Source organism: Silurus meridionalis, chromosome 19, assembly GCF_014805685.1.
Source record: "Silurus meridionalis isolate SWU-2019-XX chromosome 19, ASM1480568v1, whole genome shotgun sequence".
NCBI classification, from domain to species: Eukaryota; Metazoa; Chordata; class Actinopteri; order Siluriformes; family Siluridae; genus Silurus; species Silurus meridionalis.
Window position 1 is genome coordinate 12,560,401 of NC_060902.1, and position 16,891 is coordinate 12,577,291.

General features: G+C 37.7%; 1 protein-coding gene across 5 annotated transcripts in view; it reads left to right on the top strand.

The window, feature by feature from the left end:
• srgap2 (SLIT-ROBO Rho GTPase activating protein 2) overlaps window positions 1–16,891 on the top strand; it is an 85,860-nt gene that overhangs the window by 35,062 nt on the left and 33,907 nt on the right. For 4 of the 5 annotated variants that reach the window (XM_046875703.1, XM_046875706.1, XM_046875707.1 and 1 more), the window contains exons 3-4: window positions 5,082–5,274; window positions 13,450–13,612. In XM_046875703.1, coding sequence (XP_046731659.1) covers window positions 5,082–5,274; window positions 13,450–13,612 — 356 coding nt within the window. Of the gene's footprint in view, window positions 1–3,754; window positions 3,903–5,081; window positions 5,275–13,449; window positions 13,613–16,891 lie in introns of those variants that run through there. The other variant, XM_046875705.1, reaches the window with a different exon arrangement.

The window sequence follows — 16,891 nt, forward strand, 5'->3', positions numbered from 1 at the left end:
TATTGTCAAAAGTAATGGGTCACCTGACCTACCCTGCTATATGTGGTTCTTTTTCAAACTGTTACCACAAAGCTGGAGGCACTCAATTGTATAAGATGTTTTTAGATGTGCTATAATCAAATTTTGCATTCACTTGAATTTGGAAACTCAAACCTGTTCCAGCATGGCAATGCTCCTGTGCACAAAGTGAGCTTCTTGAAGATCTGGTTTACACGCTTTGGAGAGGAAGATCTTGAGTGGCCTGCTATAGAACGCCTACTGAACACCTTTGTGATGAATTGCTGACTGCACCCCAGGCCTCCTCACCTACATCAGTACCTGCCTTTTATAATAACCTTATGGCTGATAAAAACAAATATCCATACGTACACTCCAAAATCTAATGGAACAGCTTTCCAGAAGAGTGGAGGGAATTCTAAGAGCAAAATGGGTCTAAGTGTGGAATGCAATGCTCAAAAATCACATACCATACTTATGGCCAGGTGACCCAATACTTTTGGCAATATAGTATTAACCGAACGATAAGATAATGCAAATTTTACGGGTTTGCAGTAGTGTTCCTTTTGGTATGGTATGTATGATGTGTAGATGAGTGATCTAGTTACAAATGTAAATTGGTAGGACAGAGTTCTTCACACTGCTGCCAATTACTGTAACCCGCCTTTGTTTGATGTGGCACTAAAGTTTATAAAACTAGAGCATGGGTAGCATTTTGGACTGCTTTCTGATGATTTTCTGCATGTTTTTTGTCTCCATTCCCAGAGTTTGGAACGTAATACCTAAGGACCATGATATAACAAGACAGATTTTCTAGAATAGACAGTGTAGGGGTGAAAAAAGCACAAAAATGCACATCTGTTGAATTGTTTAAATGCTCTTGAGTAGTCCCCCTCTTCCTGAAGTTTTTTAAACATCAAGGTTAAACAAACTTTTAGCACAAAGTGACATTGATGGGACATGAGAAATATTTTTAAGCTCCATATATCTTTAAGATAATTCCAAAGTTCCTGACCATAGAATGTGGGCTGCATATGACAGCAAGTCTCTCTGCCTTGTAGATAGAGTGCAGTTTGGGCATAGGGTCTGGTACAACAAATTTAATATGATCTATAGTACTGATCATCACTGACATATCCATGGGAAATGGGGGAAGGTGGTTTTGCTGTGAGTGCAGTCCTAAGGTCATGTGTCACGGCTCTCAGATATTTCAGACAGTCTAATCCATAATGCAAATGCTATGTTTATGGAAATACTCACTGTAAAAAAAAAAAAAAATGGAATGGAGAATGGATTTTGTTCATCAGTTGTAGATTACCAACCTATTCCTACACTTGCATTTCAGAAATGGTCTGTTTTATTCAGGGTTCTTTGTGTTGGTTTCTTACTTTCTTACTTGTTTTGTTACTGTGATTAGTTTCCTTTTGAGTGTTTTATTTTTCTAAAAAAAAAGTAGTACTCTTCTGCAAATAAATCATTTTAAATGCATAATTTATAAGTTGAGCTGAAATTGGTTCTGAATTGCCTTTTAGCTTAACCTTGCCTTTGGTTTCATGTTTCTCCCGCGATGACCAAAAGGAGAAGTTTTCCATTTGCGATATTTTTAGATTTTTAGGGATTTCGCAACACTGTCTTTTCCCAAAACCCACTTCTCTGTTAGAGAATTATTGTTACTTCCCTTAGTGATTGTATGGCCACATGGGTTTCATGACGGCATGAATCTTTTTTTTTTTTTTTTGGAAAATGTGATATCTGTGGAAAATCTAAGCACATATCTAACTGTGACTATAGTGAGATTGTATCAGATGACATTCAAGGTTCTGGTGTTCTTCATGCTCTAATTTTTGAACACAATTTTTATTTGATTTTTTCTTTTTTTGCTTATTGCTTTTTGCTACAGAAGTCTGAGACATCACCTTTGCCAGGCATAGTTATGTAGGATGTATATTTCTTAAACTGTCTTTCTCTAGTAAAGGCAGGATCATCAAACCAGTTTTACACACAAATGGAACCAACCTTTTTAAGCAGTTTATATCTTATTTTTAAATAATCTTTCTAAAAATCTTTCAAAAAAAAAATCCAAAATTTTCAGACATGCCCTCAACCACTGTGGTCACCCAACCAGGGCTGAGTTGAAAAGAAAAATTTATTTGACTCCATTTTGAATAATGTAGTAATATGTGTTGCCTGATGAAATATAATGTTAACTATTCTAATCCTAACTAAAAGCCTCCCTCCCCCTCCTCCCACAAATACTGTCGTCTTCTTAAAAATCAAATAAAAAAAGTAGTAAAAATCTCCCAAATTATACTGTGGCATGCTGCCTGCTTGATCTGTTATGGCGTATATTTTGAGCTGTGCATGTCAGTGTTGTAAGCTCCTCTGTCATTTATAGAAATTGCAGAATTCTATAGAAAGTCCTCTTAAGTATCTTTGGGCATTTCAATGAGACGCTGACTCATTTCCTGTTTCGTGTAAATTATACAGCAAGCGGGAAATTATATGTGACAGGTGTTGACAAAGCATGCAAACCAGCAGGCCCGTTTAATGATTATTTCAGTGTAACCGAGAAGATTGTGCCTTATAAAATGTGTTTGTATCCTTAGAAAGTGTGCATGTCTGTGTGGAAGAAGACTAAAGGACACTAACACCAAAATTCCATTTACTTTGAACTGATTGCTGTATAGAAGGTCTTATTGTGAATGGGTGTGCTATTTAAGGCGGGAATATCCAATAAAGTTCGACGTCTTTAATTTTGATACCTATACTGTAAAGAATATTAGAAAATGGCGAGATGGTGGGGTGATAGCACATTAAAGCATAGAACACTAGAACGGCAACACTAGAATGACATCTTTAATTTTGTGACACATACATACGTGTACATGATTCTCATTACTACATCCTTTGAACAAAGACCACTTGAAACAGTGAGAAACTAAATTAAGCAGAAATAAAGCTTGTATATTGAGTGGCTTACCAAGATTTACCCAGATAATTTCTATGCTAAAAGATTAGCAGAGAGTAAATCTGTGCGAGCAGAGAGAAATGCTGTTGCATTCTGTCTTAGCAGAAAGATGGGAAATGTTTGCTTTTTGTAATGCCAATTGCGTCTCTAATCAGTATTGTAAAGTTTTAGCAAATTCAATATGGTTTGTTGCTAGCTAACTCTGCGAGTGGATAGCTAGTTAGCGAAGTTGGGAGTGTATGAAGAGTTACACCCTACAGTTTAAATGTGTGTTTGTAGATTCAGTACTGTGTCTTTTGTACACATATACATGCTGAGGCTGAGGGGGAAAAAACGGGATGCCGGTAGAAACATTGCTTCTCTGCAGCTTTGCCTAATGAAAATCAATGCATTGTAGCTTCTAAAAGCAAGGTGTGCTTTGCCTTAGGGAACATCCAACAATGGTCCTAATTATAATTTGGACATCCTGTTATTAAATCATGCTGTCAATCATCTTGCCGATTTTCCATAGGTGTTATGAACGGTTGTGAGTCAGATATATTTTAGGTGCAGCTAGATCACTTCCTGATTTCATGCTATATTCCTTTTCTAACATGCATGTTTTGATATAGAATATAGAGGGATGTGAGGTCACTAAAGAGGGGATTAATATCAAAGTCTCCACTATTGTATTTAGAGAAAGAGAGAGAGAGAGAGAGAGTGAGTGAGTGAGTGTGAGCGACGGAGGGAAAGAGGTCAGAGACAGTGAAAATCCCACTTCTCTTTGACACAGTGGAACTGCCACTCTCAGCTCAAAACACAATAGAGCCGACAGATCGGGCGATCAGTGCTTTCGTTTATTTTGTTCGTTTCATACTCTACTCTACTGTGACATGGGATAGCATGGTGATGAAGGAGACCAAAGTTATTACGTTTCTTTATAGCAGACAATGCAAAGGTAAATGTGAATCATTTAGTATGATCAGTCTCCAGTCTGAAAAGCTTTTAAAATGTCAGGTTTATGTTTTCTCTTTAAGTTGTGTATTCATTTCTTAAATATCGTCTGATTTGACAGTCATTTTAATATGTGCCTTTTTTTGTTACATATCCGTTTGTTCTATGGTTGAAATCAACCTGTTTAAGTTCAGTTCAAGGTTTTTCATTCCAGCTTGATTCTCTGAATCCTCTTAAATGTGTAGGTAGGATGCATGAAATATGCAGTATTGACATTGTCTCTGATGTGTGTTTTGTAGAGTTGTCAGATTTCAGCATAATTTCCTGTCTTAATGGTGGCTCCTCAGAGTTAAAAATGACACAATTCAGTGTTTCAGTTTTCCATTTGTAAGTAGAGTAAATAAATTTGAGACCATGCTTCAGTGCACTGTCTATGTGAGCAAGAGGGAGAGAAAGATGAAGAAAATGAGAGCACCAGGTGAATGAGAAGAGAAGAGAGGGTTTTGTAACAGTCGAAGGTAAAGCTGTTCAGGGTTTCAGACATATAAGATTTTGTTTATGATGGAGGGGTTTCACAGATTTTATGTAATATGACAAGATGGAGGGAACATCCATAGACTTAATTGTGCTCGCCATTAGCTAAGTAATAATAAAGAAAAACATTATTTGCTTTAATACCGAAGACGTTATCAGGAGACTTGAAAAAATGTGTGGTTTGTTAGTTATGCATAGTTAATGAATATTATTCGCATTTATGCTTGAAACTGTTAGTTGCAAATAATTCGGCTTGGGCTAGGCAGCACATTGGAGTTTTTACTAATCCGAGAGTCTAGTTATTGAACAAAATGTTTGTCCACCTTTAAACTACTCTTCTCATTAAAGCAATCGCTTGTATGCACCTTTACTGGGAACATCTAATTTCCAGCTTTTTTCATAATGAGCAGCCCACTCCACATTCCTGGGTGGGTTAGGTGATGAAATGTCGATGAGCTGCACTGAGCTTGATTTACTTCTGAAGGTTGTAACAGCCTGAATGTTAACCGTGTACAGCTGCTGATGGTGCTTTAAAATAATAAAAGACTGCTTGTGGTAATACATTTAAATCCTTGTACATGACTTGTCAGAACTTGGAAGGAATGCCACAAAGAAATTAACTGTAAACCTCTCTTTCAATCTTTGGCAGAGATCCGAGCTCAGCTTGTAGAGCAGCTCAAATGTCTGGACCAGCAATGTGAGCTCCGTGTGCAGCTCCTCCAGGACCTGCAGGACTTCTTCCGCAAGAAGGCCGAGATCGAAATGGACTACTCGCGCAATCTGGAGAAGCTGGCTGAGAGGTTCCTGGCCAAGACACGCAGCACCAAGGACCACCAGTTCAAGTAAGAACTTGGATGCAGGGGAAACGGTTGACTGGATGTATTTTTTTAACTCAACCAGAAGAGCATTAGTAAGTGGTGTTGGAGAAGAAGGCCTGGGTGCAATTTTTTTCATTTTTGTTCAGTGAGGTTAAGGTCAGTGCTCTGTACAAAATTCCCCCAAGTTCTTTCACATCATTCCTGGCAAACCATGTCATTATGTATGTGTATTTATGCACTTGTTCATACAGGAACAGGTTTGGGCCTAGTTCCAATGAAGGGAAATTGTAATGCTACAGCATTAAAACATATTCTTTAGCACTTGTGTGCTTCCAACGTTGTGGCAAAAGTTTGGGGAAGTTTCTGTTTTAACCAGAATGGAAACTTTCTAATATTACACAAGGAGCATTCTTCAGAATTGTTATATATAAATTTTTTTTTTAAGTAAGTTCAAAAATAAAACTCGAGTACTTTTTGCTGAATAAAGCTCATTTTAAGTCCGTCATATAAGCTAGCTACAAATGGTTAGCTAGTCTATTTAGCCATGATATCTAACAACGCAGCACATATGGCTCTCGTATAACCAAAAAAAAAAAATCTATGAAGCAATCAATTCACTTCCATAAGTTTAAGAAACAATAATTAGACAAAAGTTTATGGAAATCTGACTATAAGATTCTTATGTGCGTTTTGAATATCATACTGTTATAATAACCACCAATCTTCTTGGACGATGTTCCACTAGATTTTGTAGTGTGTTTGTGGAGATTTATGCTCATTCAGCCACAATGGCATTAGTATTCAATTCAGGTACTTTAGACAAGTGAAATGGAAAATTTTACGCCACTGTATCCAAAGACATCCTATATAATTGTGTGCCTCTAACTATGTGGTAACAGTTTGGGTAAGAACCAGATATGACTGGACAGGTCAGGTGTCTATTTCAAGAGAGAAGATACAGGTCTCAGATTTGGGCAATCACTTTTTCTTTGTTAATTAATAACAATAACTGCTAATTATCAAATATTTCAAGATATTTCCTATGATTAAAACATTGAGTTTTAACTAAAAAACAAAAAACACAGGTTACTGATTACCTTAAAAACTTCTAGTAAAGTCAGTGAAATACAGTGTATGGTGTCTTCTGTATTGGTGCTATGTAGAACTATATAAAATGTTTTGTGGGCACATGTCCAGCTGTCAGTCAGGGGCATAGATTAGGTGCATCTATAGTTTAGTGTTACTTTTTTGTACAACACTGATATAACACGCAATTTGGGATTGTTACCAGGAAATTACAAAAGCACTTGTAGTCTGAGTTTCTGTAAATGAGCTTTTCACATTTTTACCTCTCTCTCTCTCTCTCTCTCTCTCTCTCTCTCTTTATTAAAGTAAATAAAAGATGTGGCCGCAATGCTGGTTTGCATGTCAATAAATATTTTATATATATAAAAAAGAAAGTTCATAGCAGAGTGCTTTACTTGTCACACTCTGCTTTTCCTGTAAGTAGGTGTGACTGGAGTTTAACCACAGACTTGGCTTATGTTTAGCGAAAGGGGACATTCCAGCTCCTGACGGTTTCGCCTCCAGTAGATTTCAAACAAATCTCATATCAAATGGAACAAAGTTTCTGTTCTCTTTTTCGAGTTTTCTACATTTCACTTCTGTCTTTCTTTCACACTACTTCTCCTCCTTTTTTTTTTCCACCATGTACTGTAATTCGACTGTTTGCCTATTAAATTCTGTTGGAATTGTTTGAATAGATTAACTGCACAGATAAGATGACAGGTTGAAGCTTTTTTTTAAAATTTTTTTTATAAATCTTGTTATAATTCTTGAATGATGTTAATGATCTCCTCATACCTTTGTTTCTACCCGGCTCTATTTCAGTTCATGGAATTTCCCTCCTCAACTCCCTTTCGCTTTTTATTTCTCACTATGCGATTAATTAAAAGTCTCTTTCCGTGTTGTACACTCCTTTCTCTTCTCTCCATTCTTTACCGAAACTCTACAAAGCCTCTTTTCCAAGGGAATTCTGATTGCTCTGACCCACATTAAGTGTGAATTTCTGTAATATTTTTGTTCTTGCTGCATCCCTCTTACCCCCTCTGTCCAACATCTGCCTGTGTTTCGCAGTTAAAGTAGCATCTGCTAAAAGCATGGTGCCATGAAGGAATGCGAGGTATTTTCCAGGCTTGCTGTCAGTCAGGAGGCCCCGGCCCCCTTGCATGAGAGATTCTGGGTAGAAGGTAATGATCCTCCAGAGACCTCTGGCATGCTGGCTATGTGCTGAATGGACGAGCTGATGCTCGGACTGCAGTTGCAACAGCTGGGCAGAACGATGCTTAACTGCACAGTGTGGAGAATGTTTCAGAAGTCGGTCAGAGCGGTTGTTAGAGGCCTGGGTTGGGGCTGCACTGATGAGGAATTCTGTGCTTTAAGGAGAAAACAGCTTCGCATTTGTCATGCAAGTTTCTTGAATGTTTATTATTTGTGTAAATTGTTAAGGGTTTGATTAAAAATGTAATTGCAGGACCTCAATATATACTGTATACAAAGGCAAAAAAGCACATATGACACACTGTGTTGCACACGCCTTTCTGATGTATTGCATTATATAATGTGTATAGCATGCTGCCATTTTTACTAAATGGCATTACTTACTGAAATTTTTTTTAAATGACATTTTGAATAAGGATTTATTTCCCCACTCTATTGTCCACTTTTGTCCACATAATCTGCTTATCTCTGAGCTCCTGATTTGTTCTCTCCTGTTACTACTTTCTTTTCCAGTCCCAAGAGGTGTTTGGTAAAAATAATTTTCATTTGTACTTGGGCATTTAATTCCTCGCATGTCAATTACACCCCGCAGATGCCTTTAGGGACAGAGATAGAGTTAAGAAAAGAGGAAGGAGGAAGCGTGAATGCTTGAAATGTCTCGTGAACTAGCCTGAAGAGGAAAAGCTTCTTATATACTCGTCAACGGAGGAGTGATGTGCGTCACGTGGTCATTAGCTCTGTTTTACGATCCTAGTTGTGACTGCAGGGCAGATGTCAAATTATTACAGTGTTCAGAGTGACTCACCAAATTGTGTGTGCTTGGGTTTGGTGAATTCTGTCATGGAAACTGGAGCTTAAAATACGCCAGAAACAAAATATATTACAGAATCAATTATTTATCTATAGATATTTGAGTTAATGAGGACATTGTGGTGTATGAATGGTGTTGGCATCCATTCATTCATTCACACCAACCACTACATAGTTAGCAAGACTAGTCTGATATTTAATATTTATGTATTTTTAACTTAACATAAAAAAAATAACTTTGTTACAGGATTCGGATTTAGATTTCCCAGTCCTTCTTATTGTTTTTTACATTCCCAGCCTTGTTTTTTTTATTTTATTGACATAAAATAACCCTAACACTAGTCTTGTTTATGGAGGTTTTTGATATCGCCAACACTGCTTATGGAGTTTTCAATATTTCCAACCCTTCTTGTGAAGGTTTTTGACATCCCCTGCCCTGCTTATGGAGGCTTTTTACATTACCAGCCCTGCTAGTAAAGGTTTTTGACATTCCTAGCTCTGCCTCTGGAAGTTTCCGACATTCCAAGCCCCGCTTTTGGAGGTTTTTGACATTCCCTGTGCTGCAGAAATTTGTGTCCTGAGTCACACACAAGCAGAACCAGTCCACTAATAGGTTACATTGCAGTGTTTTAAAAGGCTTATGTCACATTAATCTTCTACTTAACTTCTCATGTGATTCTGCTTTATTAGGGATTTATTTTGTGAAAGTTTTTATTCACTTTCCGTTAAAGAACCGAAGCGCCGAACTCAGACTTGTGTTTATATGGCTGTCTGTTTGTCTCTGGTTGTGTAAAGAGGTAGCTGGAGTTTAATTTCCTATCAACTCTGACACGTGTGACTGATGACTTCTCGGGCGTCAAGCCCAGCTGGAAGCCAGGGCCTCATAAAGTCCATTCTCACCAGAGTGCAAAATTCTCTGCACCACTTATCATGTATATAACAAACAAGAGATTCAGTTGCACGCTGTATTTTATGTTTTCAGGAAAGTCTGCCAGAAAAATCTCTTGATTTAGACGACTTGTCATTTGTATTAGGTTTTTTTTAATTATGTAATTTCTTGTGTAAGGATTATTTTTAAGTTAAAGAAAAATAACTTTACAAACAATTTATTAATTTGTTAATTTATAAACAATTTTTCCAATGAGCCAAGGGGCATTATCATTTTGTAAAGTGGCCATTGCTATTAGGGGAAATACCTTTTGCCATTAAGCAGTGTACTTTGGATTGCTTACTTATTGTTTCTGCTTCTAACACATCACCTTTAAGAGCTTGCACCTAAATATATTCAACTCTTTTATCGGGGCCCATCGTAAGAGGATTATCAATGTCGTTCACTTTACCGGTCATTGGTTTAAATGTTCTAGTTGATTGGGGTGTATGTTTGTCATGAAACCTTCTCTTAATTCTCTGCAAAATATTATTAGAACCAGCACTAATGTAGCGCAGTGTGCTATGTTCGCTCTAGTGTGTCCTTGACCTTTGATTAGGGTTTTTTGGTGTGCGAGAAATTTCTGGCCGAGAGTCGAAAAAACTAACAAAAAAAAAAAGATGGCAGTTTTTTTTCTACATTATGAGCTTGAAGTCCATGATCAGGTCCATTGGAAGTCAAAACATATTTCTTCTGACATAGATGGATGTTCTACCTCAGAGAAGTTTAGTTTTTAACCCATTTTTTTAATTTTAAAGCTGTAATATTTGCTTTTTATAAATTTGTGGGTGTCACCAAATGCAAATGCAAGTCAGCTGATTGGTCAGGAAATTAGCATTTATTAACATATGCAGGGCAGTATGACATCATCACTTCTGAAACTTTTGTAAATATGGCAGAAATTTTGTTTAGCTTTATTAGTAAATGAGGTTAAATCAATTTAATTGGAGCAGCCACAATAGCAATATCTGGTTGATTGATACTTATGTTACTATAAAAAAGTATAAAGCATGTGTGAGTACATAGACCCTTTAATTAACATTACGCCAATCAGATTTGAGAATTTTGAACTGATGCGGCATATGTGTCAATATATTTAAGTAAATTAGTAAACCGAGCTGAGAGGCTGTGTTCACAGTATAGTGTGGGTGCAACCCAAAAGGGCAGAAAATATTTAATGACGAACACTCAATGGGCGACTCTGTCGATGTACAGTGGCTGAGAGACACACTATTCATATCACTTCTGTACAATCTGTCTGGCTATGCACGAGGAATTTGATTATCCGAGTGTTTGGGATTCCTTCTGTCTTCTTTTTCTTTTTTTCATTGAGCTAAAAGTTCGGTCATGCCACTGTGTCATGACTGGGGCGTATGTTGCCATGGGAGTCTGCCCTGCTTCTTGGTCTTTGATGAAAGACTCATTCTCTCTGCAATGGCCCTGATGTTAATTGGGTGCCTCCTCTATTCATGAGGTTTTTCTTTATGGTCTTGTCCAAATAACCCCAAGCTACTTGTAATGAACCAGCGTAATCTCATAAAGATCGGCTTTTTGAGCACCCGAGGAAGTGTGTAGTCATCAAACTGCCATGCCTGGGCTTTTTTTATTGATTGATTTATTTTTATTAGATATTTGAGAAGGTCTGTGTGTGGGTTCCCCACAGTTTGTGTTTGTTGCGCAAAAGCGAGTTGGAAAGCTACAGAGCGTGCTCGGACAAGTGTCTTTCTGCTTCTCATTCCACACTTCCCCACAGCCGTGCCCTTTCAAAGAGCTCGGTGGTGCCGTTCCTAACACGCAGCTCCACTTTTGTTTAGACAGGATTTACAGTGAAGTGTGGGTGTGTATGTGGTTCTGAGTGTATCCTTTCCGAGCAACATTAGGAAGAGGAAAGTCTTAAAGTGTTTGGCTTATATTTGTTCTGAGCTTGTTTGTAGAAATGAATCAGAAAGTGAGAATATGAGTATTCTGTGAATATTAAGTGAATAATATTAGGGGAACAATACATGTTTTTGCAATGTTATTCTTTGTAGTATGTATTACTGTATAAAAACAATGATTTACCTTTATTTTTCTTTAAAACTTGTGTAACATTGCGAATATCGATTTATGATACGAGGAAGAAACCTAGAGAGGAACCCAATTTAAAAGGAAACCCAGTTTCAAACCTGAAGCCAAAACGGTTCATGGTAACTGTAGTCTTTAAAAGCCATTGTATCAGACTGTGTATATTAATATGGTTTTTAACACTCCACAATTACCCACGGATCTTTTGGCTGTTCATGAGAAAAATATCAAATGCAGCTAGTGGTTTCCAATTCAAGAGAACTTCATCCAGAAGTAGGTTGGCATCAGGCAGGTCAGAAAAAATAAGAGGACAGGAGGACTGGTATTTCATTGTTTCTCAAGAATATAGGTACATAGGAGCATGCTTCTAAAAACAATGAACATACTTTAACAATACACAGCACAGACATTGTATGTAATTCTACACTTGGTACTACACAAACACACTTATTTTTCCAAGATCAAACGAGAGGGTTTTCTCGAATAAATTTTGTCTGTTCCTACCCTTCAAAATGGTGTTGTTTAGGTAGTTTGGCTATGCAGGACACATTTTATGACTTGTAACGTTGCCGAACCTGATTTATGCTGATAAAGCCTGTTGCAATCATTCCTCTGAGGTTTGGCATAGCTTGGCATCATAGGCTTGTGGAGGTATTATTATTAAATGGTACCGAATGCAGGATGTAGAGGCAGGCCATTTTTGTAGATCATTTCTTTGAATTGCTTTGAATGATTTGTTCATGCTCTCTAAATTCTCTATACCCAAGCCTTTCATCATAGGTCGAAATCATAATTCTCATAACTTCCTGTGTCCTCCAAAAATCTTGTCAAAGCTGTGAAAAAAGCAGTCCGAATGAAGTAGAAGTGATGTATTCCTGTCTCTTCCTGCTTTTATTTGACAATGTTAAATCACTTTGCAGGAGCAGTTTGATTCAAGCTGGATGATGAATGATAGTTCTATAGTTTTTGACTCTTTCAGGTACCACATGGTAGAATTAACAGCAGGACTGAGGTCATGTGTGAGCTTTAGTTTTGTAAACAGACTGGCAGATGTTAACAGAGTTAAGTGTTTTGGAGTCCACTTATGGTGCTTTTACTGTTTCTGTGTGTGTGTGGGGGGGGTTTAAAACAATCTTACTGAAATGATGATCTGCAATTTTAGTGTAGATGTAGAGCAGTGTTAGCAGGCTGCATGGCCCATACTGTCTGTTAGCAACATTTGCTGTTTTACTATGACTGCATAATATGTTATATAGCTGTAATATGGCCAGATATCAATGAAAACAGTGACAAAAACAAACAAAATGTCTGCTTCAGTCCAACAACTGTATTGACAAACCAGACAGAGTCAAGTAACATGCTAATTGTCAGCTAGCTTGTTTATCATGATAAAGTGAATAAAGTTTGTAACATTTTTCTTTTTTATCATGTTTTTTTTTTTTTATTGTGTCTTTTTGAACTGAAGCTGCCTGTTCTGTTTCTGCATGATTTCTTGTACCTGCTCTCCAGAAACTGATTCACTTTTAAACGACAGTAATCCCCCGATTTACGGCGGTTTGTATCTCTCGGGAATTGCATTTGCCACATAATTAATTTGTTCCGTGGTTTTTCGTTTATCGCGGGTGAATTTGGAACGTAACCACTACGATAAACTGGGATTTACTGTATTATGTTTAGTATGGAGTACTTCCGATGGTATAGCGCCCTTGAACTGGTCAGGTAGATGAGTTTTCTCTAATCTAGGACTGAAGCAGTATAGCAGTTTGTTAATGTCTTTGTTCTGTCACATGCACTTGAACCTCCTGAGACTTATGTGTTGAGTTGACCACCCTTTCTTTTCAGGACTAAAATAGTTTGTAAGGAACTTTTTTCCAATATTATTTACACATTTTCTAGTTTGTTGCATGGCAGTGGTCTAAATGTGCATGCAATGACAATTAAATTATTCAGGACTTGTTTGTAGTGTGTGTGTTGTAGGAAAAATATTGATATTATTTGTAATTCTAGGAATGACATTCCTAACCCATATTTTTGTGTGCAGCCAAATATTTAATCCAAATAGGTATTAAAGAGTTTTGTGATGGTCCCTAATCTGTCTTTGTTTTAATGCCCTTTAGGAAGGAGCAGAACGTGTTGTCTCCTGTGAACTGCTGGAACCTGCTGCTGACTCAGGTGAAGCGTGAGAGTCGTGACCATGCCACCCTCAGCGATCTCTACCTCAATAATATCATACCACGCTTCGCCCAGATTAGCGAGGACTCTGGACGCCTCTTCAAGAAGGTGACTAGCGCTTCTTTTATTGTCTTTTACCCTTTGTTTTTTTTCTTGCTTCATTTTTCTCTGTCGGTCTATTTAATTCCATTAATTTTCTTCCAATTCCCTTTCTTCTTTCAAATAATTTTTGCTTGCCATTAAATTCTTTCTCTTCTTCCCATTCCATTCTATTCCATTCCATTTGTACTTTTCTTTGTTTATTTGTAATTTAATTCTATTCTTTCCTTCCTTTCGTAATTCCACTCTACTCCCTGCTTTTTTTCTTTCACACCCCCCAAAGTTTTTTTCTTCCCCTTTTTTTTTTATTTTTATCACCAATCACAGATATCTCTTGTGCAGATTTCTGCTATTTTTGGTCTGTAGTCTCGCACCTCAGCTGCTAGCACTAATTAAAAAATCTCTTCAGAGACCCTGATCCCTCCACCAGTCAGTACATGCAGTTGCTGCCACATTCTCTTTTTTCTGCCTCCTGCCTGTTTATTGATTGAGCCAGTAACTGCACTATTCAGGGTTATTTTTCATTTTTTTACAAACAAATACAGGCCACCCTTTTAGTGTTCTTTACAAAACGTATCCCAGTATCAGCACATACCCAAGCTAGTGATGTTTTTGAATGAAACTTTCAAACATCCCAATACTAACTCATCCCCAACACTGGCATACATCGCAACATTGCTGCTCATTCAAAAGACCACTTTTTATAATTATAATAATATTTGTTTAGCTAAATGAGCTAAATGTAGTATGTTATATTGACTGTGCACTTTGCTAGAAGCTAAATGCACTTTGAACAGTCAAGGTTACTCATAACTCAAATGTCATTTGGCTTGCTGGCTGCTAACAAAAACTCCCACATTATAGCTCAAATATCCAGAGATTAGTTTTGAAATCATTCCAATTTCCAATGTCACACTTGGGTTGCCTCTTGAGATGCTTCCTTTTTTTCAATTGGCTGGAGGTTATTGGCCAAGTAGTTTTTGTTTCACTATGACACCAGACGTCTTTTGTTTCTGAGGAGATCTTATTTAAAGATGTTCAGGAGAACTTTGTTAAAGCTTTTTTTTTTTTTTTTTTTTTTTTTTACACCAACCACCATTACCGCAACAACCTCTTCTGGACTGGTTCAAGAGACTTATGCAGTATTTTTAGTCATGTGAATAGCACCAGATAGCTATTTCCATCGTGTGGGCAAAATGTTTTTCAAGACCTACATTAGCTCAGGTAAATCAAGTCATGGTATCTACAATATACAGCCTCCTTTGAATGCAGATGCAAGAAGTTATTTTTGAAATATTTGCTTCCTGTCATCAAGTTTAGTGCACAGTGACTCTGCGTGTGTGTGTGTGTGTGTGTGTGTGTGTGTGTGTGTGTGTGTGTGTGTGTTTATATATATAATATATATATTTTAGGACCAACTTTTCTACAACGGTAGTCCCACTGTATAAGAAAGCAGAACAGGTGGACTTCTGAAGTCTGTGGCTGCCCTTTACCTTCCTTCTATGTCTTACTCTGTTCTGTTTACAATTTCTCACTTCAATGCTATTCCTTTCATTGTTCCAGCACTCTCTCCCTGCATTCTCCAGAGCGCAGTGCTTCAAAAACTATGGCTTTTTAATTGAACGCTCCTGGCTAGTACCTCTCTGGAGACTCGTCATTCTCCATTCTTTGCTGATATCTGCATTACAGGTTGTAGCTCTGTGGTAGCTCACACAAACCTCGCCATCATCTAAATTAAATGTGTCTAGCAACCATCCTGACATTAGTCTTTGTGTACTGTCAGAAAGAATGTCGTGTGGCTGTGGACCGAAGTTTAAACTGTATTCATCGAGTCTCTTTTCGTTTTGATTGTAAGATGGACCCACAATGGTCTTTGACTGCCTGCTGATAGTGGTTCCAGTTGGAGCTAGCCCAAATTTCATGTCTAAATAGACACTTTAATATTTTTACTCTGTCCATTTCTTTCACCTTCTTATCTGTACTCTCTGCTTAAGCTGTAAACTTTCATTGCTAATCACCAACCAACATTGCTTTTCCAAATCTGCCAGAGCACAGTTGCACCATATAACTTAATTGCACATTACACTGATTTTATGTGTTAAAAATGTGAGGGGGGAAAAAAGTTTGTAATCACTCATCGGATGAAAATTGACCAACTACCACAAGAATTGCTAAGCAGATGCCGAAGATTTTAATACAGACTTATTTTCAATTATTTTTCAGGTTGCTGGTTTCCAATAATGATCATGTAAGGAGATGTCTTTGAGCAAAGAAAATGACTAAACTGTAATAGTGCTAAATATGGCAGGTGAAAAAGCTTTTTTTTAGCAATTAGAGTTAGAGATATAGCACAGATTTTTATTTCCATCTCTCTGAAGCTAGCATCCTATATTTACAACACTATGCTGGATCCCTCTTTGACATTTTATGTTCTTCATGTGTGTTGTGATGGTCCGCTTGACAGCTACTTTGATCCATATTGCAGCCAAAGTGGGATTAAATATTTCAGCTGTATCATCGTGTCTGCCCATTAGAAATTCAACACAGCAGGTTTCACTATGTTTTGAGCTTCTGCTTCAGTAGCCTGGATTTGTAAATAAAGTTGCAGCTGTCCAACTTGGTTCCATTGAAACAAATACACTCAGGAGAATTGGATGACCTTAATGCACCAATTATCAGAGAGCATTTATTTCAGCTGCACTTTTCCTCCGAAGTGTGGTAAAAAGCTGCGCAGAGTGGCGAAGCAGGAGGCGTCCTTCTGAAAGCACGGCGTGGTTTCGTGCTTACGTTGAGGGAGTTCAATAGTACCGCATGCTTCTGTTGTTCAAGAAGGAGAGGAGCAGGTTGACATCAGTGGGGGAAGGATTAGGAGAAAGCTGCGAGTTGTTGTGTGGTTCTGGCCACTGAACACTGCTGTGCTGGAACAATAGCGCACAGCAGGACCCGGTTCCAGGCTCGCTGCAGGGCACCAGTGGACTCGCGCTAACCAAAGCCTCTCTTCTGTCAGACGTGCACACGAAAGCAGTCATATTTTCCTTTGATGAGTGCAACCAGTTATTCAGGGATGTGGGTCAGTGTTCAACAGGCGCTTAAATCTCTCCTTTCTTGCTTGAGCTGATTTATTGGGTTAGTCTTGAAGAAATCTCATACATACTTTCTTTTTCATTTGCTTTGCGTTTGTGTGTGTAAGTGAGTGCGTGTGTGAAGGAACAAAAGTGAAGCAAGTAACATAAAACAGGCCTATGTTTTAAACATTCCATATTACAGTATTGTGTTATCAGATTGTGA